At 33.8% G+C, this 23,422-nt stretch overlaps 2 protein-coding genes across 2 annotated transcripts; both read left to right on the top strand.

Annotated features, from left to right (window-relative positions):
• The first annotated feature begins 55 nt into the window (after positions 1 to 55).
• LOC146954217 (uncharacterized) lies at positions 56 to 6,383 on the top strand. Its single transcript, XM_085715313.1, has 2 exons — positions 56 to 684; positions 5,433 to 6,383. The coding sequence occupies exons 1-2, from the start codon at positions 443 to 445 to the stop codon at positions 5,494 to 5,496; spliced, it is 306 nt and encodes a 101-aa protein (XP_085571439.1). The 5' UTR covers positions 56 to 442; the 3' UTR covers positions 5,497 to 6,383.
• Positions 6,384 to 17,695: 11,312 nt separating this feature from the next.
• Positions 17,696 to 19,563, top strand: LOC146954218 (cullin-1-like). Its single transcript, XM_085743918.1, has 5 exons — positions 17,696 to 17,829; positions 17,956 to 18,055; positions 18,581 to 18,766; positions 18,877 to 18,924; positions 19,381 to 19,563. Exons 1-5 carry the CDS (start codon positions 17,696 to 17,698, stop codon positions 19,561 to 19,563), a joined length of 651 nt encoding a protein of 216 aa, XP_085600044.1.
• The last annotated feature ends 3,859 nt before the right edge of the window (positions 19,564 to 23,422 follow it).

Genomic DNA, 23,422 nt, shown 5'->3' on the forward strand with positions numbered 1-23,422 from the left:
TTACGTGTGGGGGGAATTATCCCCCAAATGATGACTATTAAAAAAAATATCTAATGGGTTGTCATTTTATAATAAGAAAATTTTCCCTCATTTTCTTTTTCTGACACTGTGATTCTCTTCTAATTTTTCTCATTAATTTTCAATTTCTGTTTTCATTCAATTTTCACTGTTCCTGCGTGACTTGATACCTCCGTCTTGTGAAGAAACGCGTTGACTCTTTCTTGAGTCCATTTCCACCAATCAAAGTTTTCATCTTTCTCAAGATTTCAAACTTGCAACACAATTTTTACTCTAATGGGTCAAATGGGTTTCTTCCAAATCCTTAGATTCCTCTAAATTCTATCTTCAATTCCATTCTTACTTTTCTTTGTTTTTTCGGTTTCTGGGACGAAGAGACTCTAGTAATCTGGAGTTCGTCTGAGAGGTAAGTAAAATATTGTTGATGGATTCAAAGGGTTCTAAGGATGGGAAGAATTACATAATGGATACACCTGTGGTGGTTTGTGTTATGGAAGATGAAAAAGTTGAAGATCATGTCAATGGTGAAGATGATAGTGATTCTAATTCTTTGTTGCCTCCTAGGAGCGGTTGTATGTCAAGAAATTCTGGTAAGACAAGAAGGAAAGTGCAGTGGAATGATAAGAATGGTAATCAGCTTGCTGAGGTGTTGGAATATGAACCAAGGTAATTATTTATTATTTTTTGTTTATATAATTTTGTTATTTATATTTGGTGTATTACAAGGAAAATTTTATGAAGTCATAAGAATGACTTTTTTGGTGAAGTTAACACTATAACATCAAAAATGTAATGAGTAACACTCCACTGTTTGTACAATGACATCAAAAGTTCAGTCCTCATAGTATCATCAATTCATCAGATTAACATGACTACACTTAATCTAATTTTATCCTACCTTGTTATAAGCGTAACACCCCACAAAGTGTAACACTTAAAACTATCACATAATATCATCAACTCTGTTTGCATGTTAAAGATTCCAACGATAAAATAGTACCTCTAAGTCCAAGATGCTGCAAGCATTACTAGATGAATTATTATTGATCATTAATCAATAATCAACAATTTAAAAATGAATCAAACATTAAAATCAAAATTAACTTTTTCAAAAAAGTCAGTTTCCTGACTGCACCGTAGAAGCTCCCTTATTAGTTATTACAATTATCTGAATTAATGAATTGTTGTGTTCTGCATTGATTTGTTTTCCTTTTATAGTAACTTGTTTACAATTTAATAAATTCAATGCCATTTTGAACATTTATGATGTATTTTGCTGACACTTCTAATTAAGGGTGTCCAGGTGTCCGACACTGACACTTGTGATTATATTGAATTATGTCATTTATGTGTCAGTGTCAGTGTTTGGAAGAATCTGAGTTTGACCGTGACTGTGCTTCAGTCTCAGTGTCGATGTATCCGTGTCAGTGTCGTGACCGTGCTTCATACTACTAATTTTACATTTTTGTTCTTCATTTCTTTTGTATTTCCACCCTAGTTTAGAACATGTGCTCTCATGAATAACCATTCAATTAAGCTTAAATGGTTAATGAGTTCTACCAAATACGAATTGTTCAGAGAAATCTGAGTTTGATTGAATAAAACAATTTGTGACTTGACTTTACTTACCTCCTGGCCGAACTTCGGATTATTTGGGTCCCTTTCCCCCGAGAACCGGAAGGTTAACAAAAAAAGAACATGTGCTGTCATGAATGGTTGCTATGTTAATCTAGTTCTTTATATAACTATTCTAGGGTGCCCTGATGGTGATGGCTTGAGACCCAAGAGTGTGCTCTTCTCTAGGTTTCAAGTACGAATCCCTCAGATGTCAACAGTTCTTGTGTTGAGTCAGCCTATATAGGGCTTTGCTCTGACTTTAATTGGGGCCCACTAGCCGACAATGAGATTGGTCCCCCAGGTTAGCCGGTACTTAACTTGGATATCAACTTGGTTATTGGTTAGCCAGTGCTTGCTATGTATATGGAATGTTTTGTGAATTGATGTTCTAATGGTTTTAGATTATAGTTATGGGGCGAAGGCAAATTGCGGAGAATGCTGTCAAAATTACGGCTGTGATGTCATTGTGGAGACCCTAAAATCCATTCTATTGCATCTGCAATTGAGGTTGCAAACCCACAATTTAAAACCATGGTTATGCTAAGGTCATACGTTTAATGACAAATAAGAGTCTCCTCTAGAATAAGTCGGTGAAATCTTTGGAAACTTTGATTTATGCCATTAGTTCTGAACTAAAATCTCAGCAGAAGTTGACTATAGTTGGGTCATTAAAATGTATTCATGATGATCATCTTTTTTTTTTTTTTTTTTTTTTTTTTTTTTTTGTATTCAATTACGTGTGTTTTACTTTAGTGATATCAGGATGAGAATAATATAGTTTTGCTCTCAAGTTTCTGTCTAAAATGGCAAGTTCACGTAGAAATGATAAGCTGATAGGACTTTGGCCATCATTCTGTGTTATGTTGATGTTTACAGAATAAGTAATGTACTTTGATGTAGTTTTTTGACATTACCTTTCTACTTTGATAATTTGTAGAATGTTTATTTATGTGTCTTTAGAGGTTTTCTTTGAACCAGTACTTTAGCCTTAATTTAGAAATCTTTGGTCTTTTTTTCTTCTCTTTTCCCATTTGACTTTTTGATTTTTCTGTTGCGGCTGAAAAGTTTCAACATACTAGATGGGAACTTGTTATTCTTTTTTTGTTTACTTTCTTTTCATTCTTCTTCAGGTTATCTAGATTTAGTTTGTTTTACACCCCGGTTCCAGTTTTAAGTTTACTTCAGATTTTGTTTTTTTCTTTTTGTAAATTAGTTTCAACTTATGGTCTATTTGAGCAAATATTTTTCTGTTGGAAAAATTGTCTCTGGCTATGTTATTTTCCTGTTTCAGTTGAAAATGATTGTATACATTTGGATTTTCAAATGATGTGTTTACCTTGCAATTTTATTGTTGGCTGGCTTTTATACCTTGTCATTCCGTTAGACTTTATATCAAGTCTTTGACATATGTGAATTGACTTATTTGAGTTTATCTACTAACATAATTACTTGTTGGACTGTTTGGGAGAGCTTATGAAAACAACTTAGGACATGGCCGTAAGCACTCCAAGATAAAAATAGCTTATAGCTTATATAGAAACAGTTTGAATTAATTTTTACTTTTGTTATAAAAATAGTTTATACATAAGCACCTATGTGATAAGCACTAGAGCTTATGCTATAAATGCTCATTAAACTGTTTATCCAAACATGACCAAAATTTTCTTTTTCCTCTGAAGTTAGGTAGAGTAGTCTAGTTATAGTGGTGGTAATATGCAAGTTCTACTTTTGTAGGGTTCTCTTTGATAGACATCCAATAGGATTTGAGGAGACTTTAGACGTTTCATTTTTTGTGTTATCCTTGTTTGCTAATCTTCTTAACTGCACGATACTTTTTCCTGTTATGTGATATTCACTCTTGTTGACTAACAAGTTGCTTATGACATCATATCGTTAAAAATGTGAACACTTGTTGATTGCTTCTTAGAATCTTCGGCAAATTTGAAAAAAGATTAAAAGAGCATTAGATTGAAGTTGAAACTAAAATTGATTAATTTATTGAAACATTACTAGTAATCTTTTCCCATTTGACTTTTTGATTTTTCTTTTGCTGCTGAAAAGTTTCAACATACTAGATGGGAACTTGTTATTCTTTTTGGGTTAATAGGTTTTTACCCCCTTGTAATATAGGTCATTTCCGGTTTTACACCCTGTAAATTTTTTTTTTGATTTACCCCCTGTAAAAAATATTTGTTTTGATTTACCCCCCTAATAGGCTAAACAAAAACGAAAATTTCTTGAAAAAAAAAAATAAAATTGGTTTTTGTTTGGCCTATTAGGGAGATAAATAAAATTTTTTTTTTTACAGGGGATGAATCAAAAAAAAAAAAATTTACAGGGGGAACCGGAAATGACCTATATTACAGGGGGTAAAGACCTATTAACCCTTCTTTTTTTGTTTACTTTGTTTTCATTCTTCTTCAGGTTATCTAGATTTAATTTGTTTTACACCCCGGTTCCAGTTTTAAGTTTACTTCAGCTTTTGTTTTTTTCTTTATGTAAATTAGTTTCAACTTATGGTCTATTTGAGCAAACATTTTTCTGTTGAAAAAATTGTCTCTGGCTATGTTTTTTTGAAGAGGTGTCTCTGGCTATGTTATTTTCCTGTTTCAGATGAAAATGATTGTATACGTTTCGATTTTCAACTGATGTGTTTACCTTGCAATATGCTCTTGATAACTATTGTTGGTTGGGTTTTATACCTTGTTATTCCCTTGGACTTCATATCAAGTCTTTGACATATTTGAAATGACTTATTTGAGTTTATCTAGTGACATTGTTACTACTTGTTGGACTGTTTGGCAGAGCTTATGTAACAACTTAGGACATGTCTGTAAGCACTCCAAGATAAAAACAGCTAGTAGCTTATATAAATACAGATTGACTTTATTTTGACTTTTGTTTTAAAAATAGCTTATGCTATAAATCCTCATTAAACTGTTTATCCAAACATGACCAAAATTCTCTTTTGCCTCTGAAATTTTCTTGGCCCTTAACGTAGAACATAGTAGTCAATCTCGGTTAGCGGTGCGTAGCGGCCGACCCCAAAAGTAGGATAGCGGAATAGCTTATATCAGTATGACAAATAGCAGTCACCGATATTTGATTATTTTTTGGACAAATTACATGAATAATACGATAAAGTATAAACAAACTTATATATTTCTCAACAAAAAAAACCTTATATTTAATATAAAATTAAATATAACACTCAAATCTCATGAAACGACTGCTATTTGATTCCACACCACTACGACGATTACCGTAGCGGTTCGTCACCGCTACGCTACGCGCGCGGCCGCTATTGACTACTATGAGGTAGAATAGTCTAGTTATAGTCGTGTCTTTGAGGTAATATGCAAGTTCTACTTTTGTAGGGTTCTCTTTGATAGACATCCAATAGGATTTGAGGATACTTTAGCATTTTGTAGGCTAATTAATCTTCTTAACTGCATGATAGTTTGTCCTGTTATGTGATATTCACTCTTATTGACTGACAAGTTGCTTATGACATTAAATATGTGAACACTTGTTGATTGCTTCTTAGAATCTTTGGCAAATTTGAAAAAAGATTAAAAGAGCATTAGATTGAAGTTGAAACTATAAATGATTCATTTGTTGAAACATTGTAATCTTTTGATCACCCGAGCATTAATACTTGCAGCTCAACTGATATAAACGATCCACAAGGTAATGTGCTCACAATATTGAGATCCTGAACAATCGACACTATGTGCATTCTTTATTGAGATAATATCATAATTTTCTTACATCCGGCGTCCCATTTGTGTGTGCAGTGATGTCAGTGACTCAGAAGACGAAGATGAAGATTCAGATTCTTGTATCTGTACAATAATGTAGAAATCATCTTGATATTAGCTGTCTCATACTCTCTGCTGGATTATTCAGGGGCATAATATGACCTGCCAACCCTGAAGTTGACCAAGTTAGAGACAGAACATGATAGATTTTTTGTTCTGAGATGGGGCCCGATAGTCCAATAACCACGGCATGAGGCCTCTCATGTCTACCGATATTTGGATTCAGTTCATCTTACTGAGTTTCGAGATGATTTCTTAGATGGACTTTGGGAGGAACTCTCGGATGTAGATTGAAACACGCGTTACTTCCAGCAATATGATTCGGACAGTGATGATAGCTTTCATGCTTAACCACATCTACTGATGCTGTAAAAGTTGTGCATTCAACTGATTAGATCATTATCTATCTAATTAAAGAGGAGACACCTCCAATATTATTCCATTTTGTTTTTCTGGTTCCACATTGTACAGAACAAATTTGCAGGATTCATGTTATTTTTTCTTCAATTTTTTTTTTTGGTTTCAATGAGCCTAGCAGCGAGACTGACACACACCAAGTGCGGAGAATAGGGTGTTGCGGGTTTGAACCCTCAAATGTCACCACAGCCTTTTACCGTCTCAGCTGCAGTTACAGGACAATGATTCAAGCATTCACTCCCAAGTGATTATTCTGATACCTAGTCCTTGTGTGCTGCTTGCACATCTACCATATTGAAGTTTGTATTCACATCTACCTTTTTATGTGAATTTACTCTCCACATCTTACTTGTGTTGTAATTGTCTAGGAAAATAGTATCCTCTATTTATGAATCTCCTAAGAGACCAAGTCTGTTTGATTTGTCATTGATGTGTCATTGAATTACTTCATTTCACTTTTAATTTTGGTTTGATTTCAGAATGTAAGCAAATGTCATTTTCTAGAGAAAAGGTATTTGTTAGATATAGTTGCAACATGAAGATAGAGTCTCACTCCATTAATCATAGCATAACTATTTACAACAAAATGATGAGAATTACACAAGTCATCTCAACTGTCTCATACCAACTTGCTGATGAAATAAACAACAGGAGAATCAAATTTCATGCATGTTCCTCTATAATTGGTGTCTACTGTCAACAGATAGTGTTGATGGTATTATGTTGTCCTTTATCATGTGATTCCTCACCAACTAAAAATTGGCCTACTTAGTCCATGGAATTAATATTTGTCATTGTTTTTAACCAGTCAATATTAATATTGTTAGTAATTGTTAGCATTATGCTGACGAACTCCCCCACCCTAACCCATGAAATCAATTTTATATCTCATAGTAAATATTTTCTTCTATGTCATGGACTTGAGAATTCAAATAGTTTGAATGACTATTATCATTTGCAATTAATTTCTGGTATTTTTGGATTAGAGTTAACTTCCCCTCCTCTTTAGAATTGTCCATCCAAATTCATTACGACTCTTTCGTTTTGCCACTCTCACTCCAGTGAGGAATGTAGGTTTAGAGGTTAGCTGCCTCTTTTTTCAATTACGCTTCTAAATATAAATTCAGTTTGAAATAAAAATTATCTATAAAATATAAATTTTATTTTAAATTATTAGATGCACTTATTTTGATTGACTGTTTGTGTAATATCCCACCTGTCAGTATCGGTAAATTCATGAAAAGTAAGTTAATAGAAATATTTTATGAGAAGTCAGCTTTTACGGGAAAAGTAACAGAGTCATTTTTAATACGTTCAAGGCAAGGGTAAAATGGTATTTTCGCGAGGAAAGGATATTTATTTGGATTTTGGGCAAAAATATCTCATTATCCTCATCTCTTTCTCTCTCTAAGTTGAAGAACTTTTCCCTCTTCCTTCTCTCTTCTCTCTCACGCCTCTTTTCTCTTCTTCTCCATCAAACCTTCTCAAATCTTTATCCTCCCATGGCAAGCTTTTAATATATGTTTCTCATGATCTTCCAAGCTAAGGGAAGTTGTATTATGTTTGTTTTCTTCTAGTTCTCCTCTTGAAGAAGTTATTGAAGAATCTAGGGTTTCGTTTGGAATATGAAGTTAGGGCTTTAAGTATTGTTTTGGGAGCTCTTGAGGGACATGTTTCATGGGATTGATAAATCAAGCAAGAATCAACTATGAGTGTACTTGATATCAAGAGTAAGGGTTTGTATGTTGTAAGTCAAAGAATGGTTCAAGTGATGATTTCTTCATGGATATGGATCAAAGTATCTTGGTTGGCAAGAAAAGATAACAAGATGGTATGGTTTGAGTCAAAGAAGCAAGTAGACAAAAATAAGGTTTTGGGCATGTTTGAGCTTGGAGCTTGGAGTTGCTGCAAGATTATAATTAGGTGAGTTCCATAGATAGACTTCCCACCCTTTGGGATTATGATTATGCCATGTATGTATATTATGAATAATATGAAATTCTAGGGTTCAAGTATTAGTCTAGTTGCCCCTTTTTATGCCATGCATGCTATACATGTTAATACTTGCCATATGCATGTTTTACAAGTTTTATATGATCAATTATGTTCCAAAATACTTAGAGACACTTGGTTTGAGGTTTTTGGGTCAAAAATACCATTTTTAAGTGTTCTGGACTGTCCTAACTCGCCACGGCGAGCTATTACTCGCCACGGCGAGCTAGAACTCTGAATGGGGGGTCCTGCTCGCCCCCAACTCGCCACGGCGAGCTACCACTCGCCTCCCCAGCAGAACCACTCGCCTAGGCGAGTAAGACAGTGAGAAATCTCACTGTTTTGCTTTCTTCAGGCAGGCATGGGGATTCACGACGCGGTTTTCTCTGTGGTGTCTTTTTACGAATGTAAACCCCTCAAACCAAGGTCCCAAATGACGATCAAGGAAAGCAATATTCTTATGTTAAAGAGGCAAGTATTATGCATGTTAGTAAGGCATGGTATACGAGAGAATCATGTCATGAATCGGGTAGTAAGTACTCATTAAGCAAGGGAAAACTAGAGCCTTGACATAGTTGTCGAGAACTAGCTAGTTAGCATGAATTCTTAGAATGACAAGACGCGAAGTATAAGCTCTTCGCATATGTTTAAGAGTGTTTAGAAAGCATGTTAAGTCGTTGTTTGATTAGTTAATCACTCCACCATGATTAAGAATGTATAAGCATGAACAAGTTTAAGTTTACCGCTAATCGGATCGACTCAAGGGTCCGAGGTAATAAGCAAGCAAGTATGAATATGTTTAAGTATATGTACGACAAGTCCATGACAAGTATAAGTAGGTGGCATGTCTCTTGCTATCCACATCAGGGGGATACAAGGGGTTCTCATTTTGAGAACGATTCAAGCCGTAAGGGACCTGCATGTCACCGAAACCGCAAGACTAATTTTATAACCGCATGGCGGTGCTCGTGTCTCTTGTTATCCACGCCAGGGGGATACGGGAGGTTCTCGACCTAAGGGGAACGGTTCAAGCCGCAAGGGACCCGCACGACACCGAGGGAGTCTGATGTACGTACATCGGTCATGTATGGGATTGTTCTCGGGGTTACTCCACCCGGGACTATCCGTAAAATGAATCAAGATAATAATTGTTTGTTCAACGCTAACCTAATGAATGAACTTAGCTACGATTATGTTTCTCATGATTATGATTATGTTATGAAATGCAAGATTTATTTCCATGCATGAATAAGTTCAAGAACAAGAGCATTAGATGCTATAGGACAAGTATAAGGCATGGAATAGAGCAAGTACAGAACATGTTACCGATGACGATCTTAGGTTTCCCCTAATCGTCCGATTTAGATTTATGTCAAGATTATGTTAGGTTAGGCCTTGATGCGTAGATCGTATACTTGGCAATGCGGTCCTAGTTTTCCCCCTCGACCGCCATGACATGTATAGGAAGTGAAACCTATAACAAGTAAGATAAGACTATGACGGCCCTAGTATGCACGACCGTCTAAGTATGCAAGTCCCCACACACGTACAATCAACCGTCAGGTTGTAATGTAGACACGTGGTGACCGTAGGTTTTCCCTTGAGGTTTCCTATAGCCTAGGATTTAGGGGAACTCACTGAGACATTATGTCTCATCCCAATCCTTATTTGTTTTAGATATCAGGTTGGACGTCAAGGTAGTAGCCGGATGGATTTTTCAACAAGAGCTCGTTCGTACCCGAAGCATGAAGAATATGGATCTCAAGGATGTATTTTATTTATTAGACATGATATAATGTATTGTTTTTGTACGAACGTGTTTTGTTGTATATAAATTCATTCGAAGTTTTTATTGTTGTATATTTTAATGTATCCAGTACTAAATTAAACGCACGTGCCAGACTTTCTAGATACGTCTGGTATGGGTGTTACATTTGGTATCAGAGCAGGTCGATTCAGACCGTGCCTTGGGTCATTAAATTACAACTAAGGAAGTGGGACCATTGGGTTCCGGGTAAATGTTCTAGTTGTTGTTGTTAGTTGAGCCTGATCAACTCAAATTAACACTCAACGATTAGAATGGATGCCTGAGAGCTGAATAGGACCCAGGAGGAACGAAGTATGTGATGAAGTAGTTTGATCGTGCCAAAAGGTGGCCGGTGAACTAATCAAGTAGAAGTGTGAATCCTCCGGGAATGTAAGACATGTTATGAAGGAACGTTCCGACAATGTCAGGTAAGATGTTAGCAATACTTCATGTACCCGTAAGTGAAGAAGTTGGATATATGTATCTAACCATGACCGAAAGTTTCGGTAAGAGTTGCTATTGGAACAGGTTTAGGAGATTATGGAATGTCAGAACAAGGCTACAAGATGGTGAGAAGTCGACATATGTTGACGGAGTCAGCAGGCTCTCAGGAATAGCAATATGTGAATGAAGTTAAGGACATGTATGTGCGGAAAGTTGTGTAAGTAACAATGTAATAGAGGAAGTTAAGGATTCAACAGAAAGTTTTATGTTAACAGGATTAAGGCATTGGTTTCCGACGTGCCAAGAATTGTATCGAAAAAGGTTGATGTTGCCATGCATATGTTATAGAATATTTCAAGAAGATAGGAATGAATGATGTGCATTGTATACTTGAGAATAAGAATTTTATGCAATAAATGTTTTCTGAAAAATAGAGTTGGAGAAGCTCACCAATAGCAAGCCTGGGACAAAACTTTCCGTTTTTATGAAATCTTCCATTTCGTTCCTATGGTTTACAATGACTATTGGGGAGATGTCTTCACTATAATCTTTTATGTGACGAAAAATCTTTTATGACAACAAGTAACGAATGCATATCATATCCTAAGATTTCCAAGGAAAAGGCATGGGCAACCATCAATGAAATCGATACGGTTTAAGGTAGCTTTGGAAGTTAATGTGTTAAGAGTCAAGAACAAGCGAAGATCAAGAGCATAGGAGTTGCAGCGTTTAGAAGGAAAGTCACAGATGTTTATGCATGAGGTATGAAGTAAGAAGCTAAAGCGGTGCAAAATTATGAGAAATTACAAGGTTCCCGGTTTATGTGGAATTATGACGTATCTCTCGAACCTATGTTTTGCTTAATAGACTTGTTAAGGTTCGATATGATATTGAATTATAAAGTTTAAATAATTTTAAAAAGATTTACGCGTATGGGTGATTGAAGTTGACTTTTAAAAAAAAAATCACGAGATTTTCTAGGAACCGGTTTGCTACGACACTCGTAGAGCGGGCTAGACTTATTAGAGTCTAGAATTGATGGCACGTATGTGTTATCAACTCGTTCTATGATTTTAGAGCAATGACCGGGGCCTAAATTCAATATATATAAAGAAGAAGATTATCAACGTCAATGACCCGTGCGTTAGTTTACGAAGTTTTCTTTAAAAAGAAAAGTTAACGAGCAAGCAATGGTATGATTAAGCAAAATGTAGTATGCGAGAATGCGAAGGTACAAGGTTAGGAGTTTAAGAAAGATATGTTCAAGTACAAGACGAGTTTGTCAAAGGAATTTGAATTTACTCGGAAACAAGTTCAAGTATGACATGTATACCCCAGCCAGTAAATCTAACTAGCAATAATGTGAGGTTTACCCCAAGTCAAGTATTATGAGTATAAGATAAGTTATCACGAGTTTTGGATTTGCAAGACAAGTGTGAGGTTGTGCCGTTGGTTGCAACATGGGAAGTCTTGAGAACATTTCAAGAAGTTAGTATTCAAATGGTAAGTAAAAGAAATGTGAAGTCTCAATCACTCTAATGGATTAGAGAAATGGTCCAAGCCAACCGGTGGGAATCAGAGTAGCGCCATGGAAGCTAATCGATTAATTATGAAACATGGAAGTTTAGTATGAAAGAATATTCGGTTGGTAACACAAGTTTAACAAGAATGCATCATAAGGCAAGCGAGGAGTTCTCGATGTGATAAATAAGTATGGATGTTTATATAGTCAACATTGGCTAAGGTAAAAGTTTTAAGTATGTGACTTTACCTAAGTAAGATGAAAAGGACAAGAATTGCCATATATGAATTGGTCAGGATGCACGAAAGACGATAATGGAAAATATGTAAGATTCAGAAGGTTACCTTTCGTGACTCAAGTAAAGAATCAAATCATCAAGAATGATGACCGGTTTTGGAAAAGGTATTAACGCTCAAGCGATAACTGAATGGAATTATGTGAAGAATCAAGTTATGTGTTCCTGAAGAAGAGGAACAAGTTACCGTCTAGTGGGCCAAGGATTGTCTATGGTCTGTGTTATGCAGCAATACGTGTCTGAACTACTTATATCAGTTAAGAAGGTAAGAATCCACCTTCGGAGTTAAGCATGTTATCATGAAAGGAGATGCAACTCTCGAGTTTGTGCAATGAGAATCATACTCTCATATGTAATACTTGTTGAGCGAAAACGATACTTGTTAAGACATGTTAAGTCATGATTTTATAACTTTTAAAAGTTAAGATTGGTATTAAGGAACTTGGGAACGATGCTTATTTTAAAAAAAAAAACTCATGGAATTATATATTTTTGAAACTGATGAGATACGTCGTAAGTAAACTCTCTTAAGACGTACAAGCTTCAGGACCAACTTGTCGTGGACAAGTTTGGGGCGAGTTGTTAAATCTTTTTCAAAATATAGAAACTCGTCCGGTGGTTCTGTGGTACCATTACACAATCAGTTTTGGATATGATAAAATCTTTTTAATCATGTATCTATTCGTTCCAAGAACCCGGATACCAAAGTTTATGAAGAATTTCTTCAAGAAAGATTTTAGAACACGTATCGTTATCATTTAACAAGATACAACACATGAAAGTATGCACATGTTATGGAAACGACAATGTTCGTATGAAGCCAATATCCTACGGGATACACGGAATTATGTTAAGAATGTATGTGCAAGTAAATTTACTAGGAAGTTTCAAAAAAAAAAATGTGAACCATGATATTGGTTATTAGATTATCAGATGAAGTGGCAAGTTGATTCCACTTTTTCATGTCAAGCTATGTGAGTTACCTATTATTTTGGGTGCCATAAGATATTAATGAGATTCGTGGAATCGTTTAGTTGAGTAATGAGAATAAAAGGCATGTGTCTCAAGGTATAATAAGTAAAATGATTTATGAAGTATGTATTCATAATAAGATGTATGTATGAAAGATGTCTTAATGTTACAAGTAAGCATTGCATGGCAAACCTGGTTTCCGGTAGGATTCCAGTTAAAAGGCAAATCCGGAGTGTTCATGTTTATGAATGGTTTATGTTAAGCGGGTAAGATACGAGTCCGAGACAATAAGTCTATGTGTAGCAAGGAAAGTTCCAAATCATGATGTACTAAGATAACTTCAAGTTTAAGTGATATTAAGATCAAGGAAGCTATATGCTTATGTATGTGAACCAAGAAGCAAGACAAAACACAAGCAATGATAAACTTCTTGAGAATCTGTGTTTCGAATATGTATGGCTAAGACCAAAGATGATAAGTTTTTGTCATGATGATTGGTAGTCGATCTCTAAATTCGAGGACGAAATTTTTTAAGGGGGGTATAATGTAATATCCCGCCTGTCAGTATCGGTATATTACCCGTTGATCGTGCCAGAGGAATTAAATTCATGAAAAGTAAGTTAATGGAAATATTTTATGAGAAGTCAGCTTTTACGGGAAAAGTAACAGAGTCATTTTTAATACGTTCAAGGCAAGGGTAAAATGGTATTTTCGCAAGGAAATGATATTTATTTGGATTTTGGGCAAAAATATCTCATTATCCTCATCTTTTTCTCTCTCTAAGTTGAAGAACTTTTCCCTCTTCCTTCTCTCTTCTCCCTCACGCCTCTTTTCTCTTCTTCTCCATCAAACCTTCTCAAATCTTTATCCTCCCATGGCAAGCTTTTAATATATGTTTCTCATGATCTTCCAAGCTAAGGGAAGTTGTATTATGTTTGTTTTCTTCTAGTTCTCCTCTTGAAGAAGTTATTGAAGAATCTAGGGTTTTGTTTGGAATATGAAGTTAGGGCTTTAAGTGTTGTTTTGGGAGCTTTTGAGGGACATGTTTCATGGGATTGATGAATCAAGCAAGAATCAACTATGGGTGTACTTGATATCAAGAGTTAGGGTTTGTATGTTGTAAGTCAAAGAATGGTTCAAGTGATGATTTCTTCATGGATATGGATCAAAGTATCTTGGTTGGCAAGAAAAGATAACAAGATGGTATGGTTTGAGTCAAAGAAGCAAGTAGACAAAAATAAGGTTTTGGGCATGTTTGAGCTTGGAGCTTGGAGTTGCTGCAAGATTATAATTAGGTGAGTTCCATAGATAGACTTCCCACCCTTTGGGATTATGATTATGCCATGTATGTATATTATGAATAATATGAAATTCTAGGGTTCAAGTATTAGTCTAGTTGCCCCTTTTTATGCCATGCATGCTATACATGTTAATACTTGCCATATGCATGTTTTACAAGTTTTATATGATCAATTATGTTCCAAAATACTTAGAGACACTTGGTTTGAGGTTTTTGGGTCAAAAATACCATTTTTAAGTGTTCTGGACTGTCCTAACTCGCCACGGCGAGCTATTACTCGCCACGGCGAGCTAGAACTCTGAATGGGGGGTCCTGCTCGCCCCCAACTCGCCACGGCGAGCTACCACTCGCCTCCCCAGCAGAACCACTCGCCTAGGCGAGTAAGACAGTGAGAAATCTCACTGTTTTGCTTGCTTCAGGCAGGCATGGGGATTCGCGACGCGGTTTTCTCTGTGGTGTCTTTTTACGAATGTAAACCCCTCAAACCAAGGTCCCAAATGACGATCAAGGAAAGCAATATTCTTATGTTAAAGAGGAAAGTATTATGCATGTTAGTAAGGCATGGTATACGAGAGAATCATGTCATGCATCGGGTAGTAAGTACTCATTAAGCAAGGGAAAACTAGAGCCTTGACATAGTTGTCGAGAACTAGCTAGTTAGCATGAATTTTTAGAATGACAAGACGCGAAGTATAAGCTCTTCGCATATGTTTAAGAGTGTTTAGCAAGCATGTTAAGTCGTGGTTTGATTAGTTAATCACTCCACCATGATTAAGAATGTATAAGCATGAACAAGTTTAAGTTTACTGCTAATCGGATTGATCAAGGGTCTGAGGTAATAAGCAAGCAAGTATGAATATGTTTAAGTATATGTACGACAAGTCCATGACAAGTATAAGTAGGTGGCATGTCTCTTGCTATCCACATCAGGGGGATACAAGGGGTTCTCATTTTGAGAACGATTCAAGCCGTAAGGGACCCGCATGTCACCGAAACCGCAAGACTAATTTTATAACACCGTAAGGGACCACACACGTACAATCAACCGTCAGGTTGTAATGTAGACACGTGGTGACCGTAGGTTTCCCCTTGAGGTTGCCTATAGCCTAGGATTTAGGGGAACTCACTGAGACATTATGTCTCATCCCAATCCTTATTTGTTTCAGATATCAGGTTGGACGTCAAGGTAGTAGCCGGATGGATTTTTCAACAAGAGCTCGTTCGTACCCGAAGCATGAAGAATATGGATCTCAAGGATGTATTTTATTTATTAGACATGATATAATGTATTGTTTTTGTACGAACGTGTTTTGTTGTATATAAATTCATTCGAAGTTTTTATTGTTGTATATTTTAATGTATCCAGTACTAAATTAAACGCACGTACCATACTTTCTAGATATGTCTGGTATGGGTGTTACAGTTTGCCAAATATATTGTACAAGATGAGTATTTTTAGTAAAACTATTCATACTGACCAAAATGGCATGACATAAAGTGTTTAGTCATGTTTGGCAATTTGCGCGTGTAGTTTGTTAGTTCTCCCTCGTTGAGGGGTATGTGGCGCCCCAAGGTTGACCGGTAGCTATCCGCTTCGCGCGTGATCCATCGATAAAGTCCAATATGCATAACCTTCCACAAAACGTGTGTCCTTGCCCATCACCTTTTACTGTTGATGCTGCTATATATTTGGAGTGTGGGTTAAGCGCCTCATTGTCCAATTCTATGAAGCTTTGATTAAGTCTAATGTCTTCAAGACTCGCGTATGGATTAAAATTAACAACACGTGTAAATGCACTTACTCCAATCGTAGCCTTGATTTTCTCAAATGGTTAAATGATATTCCCTCCTCTTTTTGAGTTCCCTTCCCTTGAAGAGTTTCACAATGAATTCATCAGTAGAGTCCACACAAACAGAAACATATAAGTATTACATATGTGCATCCTTCTGGAAGTCATGCTGTGTGGAACCTCTGCTCTGCAACAATGGAATGATAAGTGGTTACAAAAGAATAAGGCAGCTGGACGAGCATATATTGAAGAAAATTTTAAAAGAAGAGTTGAATCTGTGTTCCTATGGCTTAACCAATTGGCACAAATTTTGCAATCCTCCCAAGAAAGAAGAAACATGAGTCAACTTCATGTACCCCACACCAGAAGCACTATATATCAGTGCAAATGGTGATATGTTTCTTGATTAGGGCCGTATTTTAGGTAGGACGAACAGGGGCGACCATCTTAGGCTAAAAAATAATAAGTCTAGAATATTGGCCCAAAATTTTAAAAAAAGTGTAAAGCATAATATTATATTTTGAAAAATATAGGAATAAAGACTTTGAGTCTAGTATGATTGTTGTCAAAAGCCTTGTATTTGATACGAGTATAGAGCCGACACTTCCAACAAAGTATCGCAGCTTTAAAAAAAGATAATATGATGAGAATGATAATGATGAGCAAATACAATCACCCGAGAAAACTTTTAGGGTTAATCTTTTTTTTGTTTGTGGTTGTTGATATGATAATAACTTCATTGAAAAATAGGTTTACGCGGTTAGAAGTATTTAAAAATATTGTCAAATTTTTATTTGTTTTAAGAACCTTGAAATCAATGGATAATGATGAAATAAAAAAAATCTTGCATAAGTTTTGAGGCTGTGTTTTCTTATACGAATTTGTCGGATGTTAATGCAAGTGATTTTTTGTTTTGTATTGAAATCCGATTTAGATATAGCGAAAATTGCTAGACTCTCACACAACATGTCAAACCATAATTCTAATCCAAACGGAAAGAGACAACTACATTTATCATATGATACGCCTCAAATTTGATTACTTCTAAAACAAAGTGTTTATCTTAAAAAAAATAACCGTGTATGAAAATAAAATAAAAGTTAGGTTTAAGTTTGACAATAAAAAGTCCACTCACTAGGTTTTGTCTTGAGAGGCCCACTCCCTTTTTTTGATGCTGTAGTGGTGGGTTTTAGGCTATTAGCCCTAAAATTACAATTGCAAACTATTACAATACCCCATGATAACCACACTTTTGTTTCTTGGGTAGTGTTAACTTGTGCCCTTAGAGCACATGTTAAGAAATCTAAAAGAAGAAACTTTCTCTAAAATTTTGTGCATTTAAATGATTAAAAAGTTAAATATTAAATGCAATGCACAAATTCCAATAAGTTTTTTCTATATTTAAATCATTAACTAAGTTAACATTTCCCTTGTTTCTTATATATCTAGGTTTTTTCACTTCCTTTTGCACGTGCCGTCTTTTTGCTTCTTCTTCCCAAGGTTCACCAGTCCACTTCTTTTTTGTGATCATCGACTCTATTATTTTATGTTCATGGGAAATTTCTTTTGATCAATATTTATTTTATTCATTATTTTTTTTTTGGTTACATTTTTTTATTTCTTTTGATCAATATTTATTTTATTCATTATTTGTAAACAATTGATTGCAGATTTTTGTATTTTTCTCAATTCTCGTAAATATGTCAAATAATAAGACTATAGGTTTAGAAGAAGGTTGGAATATTATCCAGCATGCCATCAAGAAAGTCCAGAATATTATAGAAGGCTTGCCTGAACCTAACTTCACGTCTCAAGATCACGTGATGCTATATACGTATTAATTTTTTTTTTCTTGTTTTCTCTTTCAGTTTTTGTTTAATTTTTTTTTTTGTATCATAATCTTGGTTTTCGATCTTTAAATTACTGTAATTTTTATTTATTTATTTTCTCTTAAATCCAGGATCATCCACAATATGTGCACCTCTGCTCATAGTGATTATTTTTCTCAGAAACTTTATGAGAAGTACAAGGAAACATTTGACGTGTACATCAAATCAACGGTGAGTAACACTGTCACTCAATAGAATAGCTACTAACATTGACATTGAATAATGCGGTTGGAGTAGTATCTCCAACCGCATCAGGCCACAAGTGCGGTTTGATTGTAAATCAAAGTGAAAATTGCATGCATCGCCACAACAAAGGTTGCAAAAAAACGGCATCACATCAGATTACAATGCTCTATATAGTCCTCACAAATTATTTTGTTTCATTTTCCTTATATCATACATTTAGAGAATATTTTACAGGATTAGAGATATTTGGTTGAGCTAAGCAATTACATGAGTTAAAAGCCCAAAGTTCGAATTTTAGGAATAGAGAAAATACTAACACGTCATTAAAAAAATTGCTATTAAAAAGAAAGAAGGTATGTGAGTTATGAGATAAATAATAGATTACAACATGCCAGGAGAAAATAAACTCTCACTACAATGTGCAATATATATATGCATTGCAATGGCCGTAACTGTAATTTAAAACTATGATTGACATGATTAAAACTAATATGGATTTCTTATCGCTAGGTTCTTCCATCTTTGCGAGAAAAAAAAGCTGAACTCTTGTTAATAGAATTGCTAAGAAGATGGTCAAATCACAAAGATATGACCGCGAGGCTCTTGAAGTTTTTCATTTATCTTGATAGATACCATATTCGAAGACATCACCTTCCTTCTCTTGAAGAGACTAGCTGTTTATCCTTCTATTACTTGGTTAGTGATGAGATTACACTACAATTTTTGTCCTTTTTTAATTTTACTTTTCTTTCCTCTTTTTCCCCTTGTTTAATTCTGGGTATACTTCTTCAATTTATTTATCTCAGGTATACAATGAATTGAATAGACAAGTAATGGATGCAATATTAGCTATGGTATTTTCCGTTTTCTATTTCTCTTATAATCAATTTATTTATGTTATTATAATTATTGATGGGTGATTGACAAACCAAGAGATAGTTAATACAAGTATTATTACACTATCATTGATAAGAAATGCTTTCACTAAGCCTTAATTTCTTTAATGATGCATTTTGTTTCTATGATATTTATGTAGTTGAATAGTAGTTAAGCTAGTTGTTCCGGTGAGTATAGCAAAGTTGGTACGGACACTGCAATATATAGGGGCCGAGGTTTGAATTCAGGATTTTTCGTATATTCATCTTAAGGGATAAACTTTTAGCCACTAGACTACTTACTAAAAACAAAAAAAAGCTAGTCATTTAGTCATCTTGAAAATGTTGTCGTCTTCATCAATCCATAATATTCATTCATTTCACTTAATTTTTCCTTGATATTAAATATTTTTATCTTCATTTATTGGTATCTAGATTAATCGGAAACATGCAGGAGAGCTTATTGATGAAACACTGGTGAACAGCGCATTGAATTTCTACTATGAGATTGGAGAAAGTACAAAAAAATATGATCCAAAACACTTTGCAGAAACAATGATTCAAGAGAATGAAACATGCAACTTTATGTCGAGGATGTCTAGGCTTCAAATTGGATAGCATGTTTTAGCAATATTGAATGTATAAATATGATTTCTACTTGATTTTCTCTTTTTATATCTTCAAATTGAAAGTGTATATAAAAATGGTTGCTACTTTGTTTTCCCATTTTACACTAGATAACTAACTAAGCGGGATATTAGTGATTGCTTCATTATTTTCTTTGTGGAAACGATATTGAAATTTATACTACTTGTTTCGATTGTGTATGCGTTTTTAGACAATACTTTGCCTTTGATATCTTTTGCTCTCTTATACTTCAATAGAAAATCAATCCGCCACGTTGCAGCTAACTCTTGTTTGTCTTGTTCCTTGCCTCCTCTAGAAAAGTTTTACGAATCAAACACTGGACAAGTGAATTTATCTTATTCTATCCTTTTACTCTCTTAGCAGATCAGATGTATCCTAATTAAACATATAGAAATAGATTGTCATATTGTCAATTTCCAGCATTGTCCTTCTTGCGAACATACTCGGAAAGCCTCTTGATCCTTTTCATCTTTTGTAGTTATCTCAATTGTTATTTTTCTTCATATCCTGTATTTCCTCTTGTATTAAGTACCTTAATCATCATTCAATAAAATATGAATTTCCAATTTCATATGATTATGATCAGCGGCGAAGCTAGCAAATTTTCTACTACATTCGTTGATTCATGTGTTCTATTATCGCCCATTATTTCCCCTTTTCTCGACCATTTAAAAATTACAACTAATTAGTATTTCCTGGAATTTTGCCGGTTGTTCTTCTATCGGGTGCAATATCGAACTCTATTAATCTAGCTTTCTCATTCACTAATGTTATGACATGTTGGTTCGTTTTATTTCAATTGCATGTCTTCAAATTTAAACTGGACCTAATACAACCATACAAAACTAAATTTTAAAGTGATGAATGCATATATACTAATCAAAATTTCGAAAAATACGAATGAAAATTTCAAAAATTTCATTTTTTTAAAAATGATTAATCTTTTTAATTTTTTTTGAAAATTTCGAATTTTTTTAAATATTTTCCAGAAATTTTTTATTTTCCAAAATTTTTTCATTATATTTCATTTTATTAGATTATTTTATATTTTTAATCATTTTTTATTATTATTAATTTTTCCAGAATTTTTAAATTTTTTCAGATACTTTTTTATTTTGATTAATTTTTAGAGATTTCTTTAAATTCTTTAAAAAAAATTCCAGAATTTTTTAATATTTTTTTATTAATTTTTCATTTTTCCAGATTTTTTATTAATTTTTCGATTTTCTAGAATTTTTAATTTTTTTAATTTTTCAATTTTCCAGAATTTTTTAATATTTTTTTCAATTTTTTTATTAATTTTTGAATTTTCCAGAATTTTTTATTATTTTTTTCAATTTTTTTATTAATTTTTCATTTTTCCAGAATTTTTTAATTTTTTTCAATTTTTTATTAATCTTTCATTTTTCCAGAATTTTTTAATATTTTTTTTCAATTTTTTTATTAATTTTTAATTTTTCCAGAATTTTTTAACTTTTTTTATTAATTTTTCAATTTTCCAGAATTTTTTTATTTTTTTTAATATTTTTTTTTAAAAAAATAAAAATGCCACGTGTACCCCAATAAAAAAAATAAAAAATAAAAATAATTATACAGTCAGCGCGCCACGTCAGCAGAATCTGCTGACGTCACGTGCCAAGTAGGAGATTCTGCTGATTCATTGGGGTCAGGGGGCAAAACCAAATAATCTTTATTTTACGAGGACGGAATCTAAATTTTTTTTTTCCTAGGGGGCAAAACCAAAAGTCACCTATATTACAGGGGGGTAAAAGCCTATTAACCCAAACAAATATATTAAATTTAAGGATAAGAATGTTTTTGGTCCCATAGTTTATAATTTTTTAGGTTTAGTCCTTATAAAAAATTTATTCAATTTTTGTCTCGATTTTTTGAAATTTTACAAAAAAAAAAAGTGTTTTCTGTTGGATAAAATGCACTTCAAGAAGCCAATTTTATGCATAATTGACCGTTTACTAAATATATTAATAATGTCTTTTCCAATGTAAACAAATAGGTTATTTGCAAGAAACTCAATGTCCATTTAATTTGTTTATGACTATTGTCTTAGTAATTTTTACGGTTGAAAAAGTTTTTTTTCTATAATTGTTATTAAGTAAGTATCAAACCAATATAAATAAATCTATCAATCATGTAGTAATGTATTTACTTTCTTATTTATCGTAATTTTCAGCAATTGAATTTGTTTGGGGTAGCTCAATGTTTATTATTTGGGGTAGCCAAATATAAATTTATACCAATTAATTGAAGATTAATATAATATTTGGGGTAGCCAAGGCTACCCCTTGTCAATGAAGGGCTACGCCCCTGATTATGATTATGTCCAGTGCCTCTGATGATTCTATCTCAACCTAAATTGGAGTGAAAGCATAATAAGGATAAGTAATAAAATATAGGGGTGACAAAATGAATGAATTTGATAAATTTGGTTTAGGTTATAATATATGAATTAACAATTAATTAATCAATTTACAATCCAATAAAAATGCAATTGTTCATTATATGAAAGCCATCTAATTCATCTATTAACCATTTTTAATAGATGAGTTTAATCCAACCCTAAAATTATAATAAAAATTCCATTAGTGAAACAGTAATAGGAGCATGTAATAATACTATAGGAATAGAGTATGCAAGCTTAAACTAACAAATGAAAAATTCCTGAAGATTCATGATTACTCTATTTAAAAATTTCAATTCTATTTAAAAATTCTAGATGCAACTGCCATTGCTGATGACATTTTTCACTCAAAAAAATACTGACATAATTGCTCTATTTAATAACAATGGGTTCTACAATAATTTTACTAAAACCTTAATGTCATTTAATTACAAAAAGTTGCTAAACCATTTCATCTTTTGTTTTTTAGCACACTTGAATTTTTACCATTTATTTCCGTAAAGGTCAAATTATTGTGTTTGATTATTACCTCCACCATCCATTGGCATACTCAGCGGGCTTGGAAAATGATCAAAGATTTCAGCAGCCAATGATGTATGCAAGGCCACCTCCTGAGGTGAATTACATGTATCCTCCTTACCCTTATCCTCCTCCAGATCCTTACTCATATGCTTTCAGTGATGAGAACACTTCCAGCTGCAATATTATGTCATGTGATTCATCAAAACCAACAATGGTGATGGTGATTGTTCAACTATAGTACCTACCCTCTCTAATTTTATGCAATATATTATACCCAATGAAACATGAGGTTTTTAGTTATGTTTTCAATTTTCTTTGATTTTGATCCCCGTTTCATCTTTAGAGGGTTTCTAATTACCATAGAGGAGTAGTTTATAGAAATATAATTATGATATGGGTCATATTAACTTGTGCCCTAAGGGCACATGTTAAGGAACCTAAAAAAAGCAAATTTGCATTGGAAAACATGATATTTTAACGTTTTAGAAATTGACTACACGACTTTTGATGCGTATATTTTTATAATTAGTTCCTTAACATGTGCCCTCAAGGGCACAAGTTAACATTTGCCTTATGATATTTACTATGTTTATTTTGTTCTTTGGTAGTAGTTCTATTACATAAAAAATATGTTTATATGTGTTTATATTTTGGGAATAGTAATAACCAGATTTAAGAATGAAAGCAATGTTATTGAGAATGGGATGAAAGAAATTCCATAGCAATATTAAAGTTTCAATATTAAAGTTTCAACATTTTTTTTATATATCTATTTATTAACTTTACAAATCGAGAGAGAGAGAGAGAGAGAGAGAGAGAGAGAGAGAGAGAGAGAGAGAGAGAGAGAGAGAGAGAGAGAGAGAGAGAGAGAGAGAGAGAGAGAGAGAG

Source organism: Medicago sativa, chromosome 1, assembly GCF_051527215.1.
Source record: "Medicago sativa cultivar Bolivia chromosome 1, Bolivia_mono, whole genome shotgun sequence".
NCBI lineage: Eukaryota > Viridiplantae > Streptophyta > Magnoliopsida > Fabales > Fabaceae > Medicago > Medicago sativa.

Coding starts and splice junctions, on each gene's coding strand:
- LOC146954217 (XM_085715313.1), top strand. CDS start 443: ATGGATTCAAAGGGTTCTAAGGATGGGAAGAATTACATAATGGATACA. Junction 685..5,432: donor GTGTTGGAATATGAACCAAG/GTAATTATTTAT, acceptor TTGTGTGTGCAG/TGATGTCAGTGACTCAGAAG.
- LOC146954218 (XM_085743918.1), top strand. CDS start 17,696: ATGTCAAATAATAAGACTATAGGTTTAGAAGAAGGTTGGAATATTATC. Junction 17,830..17,955: donor GATCACGTGATGCTATATAC/GTATTAATTTTT, acceptor TCTTAAATCCAG/GATCATCCACAATATGTGCA. Junction 18,925..19,380: donor TGGATGCAATATTAGCTATG/GTATTTTCCGTT, acceptor ATTGGTATCTAG/ATTAATCGGAAACATGCAGG.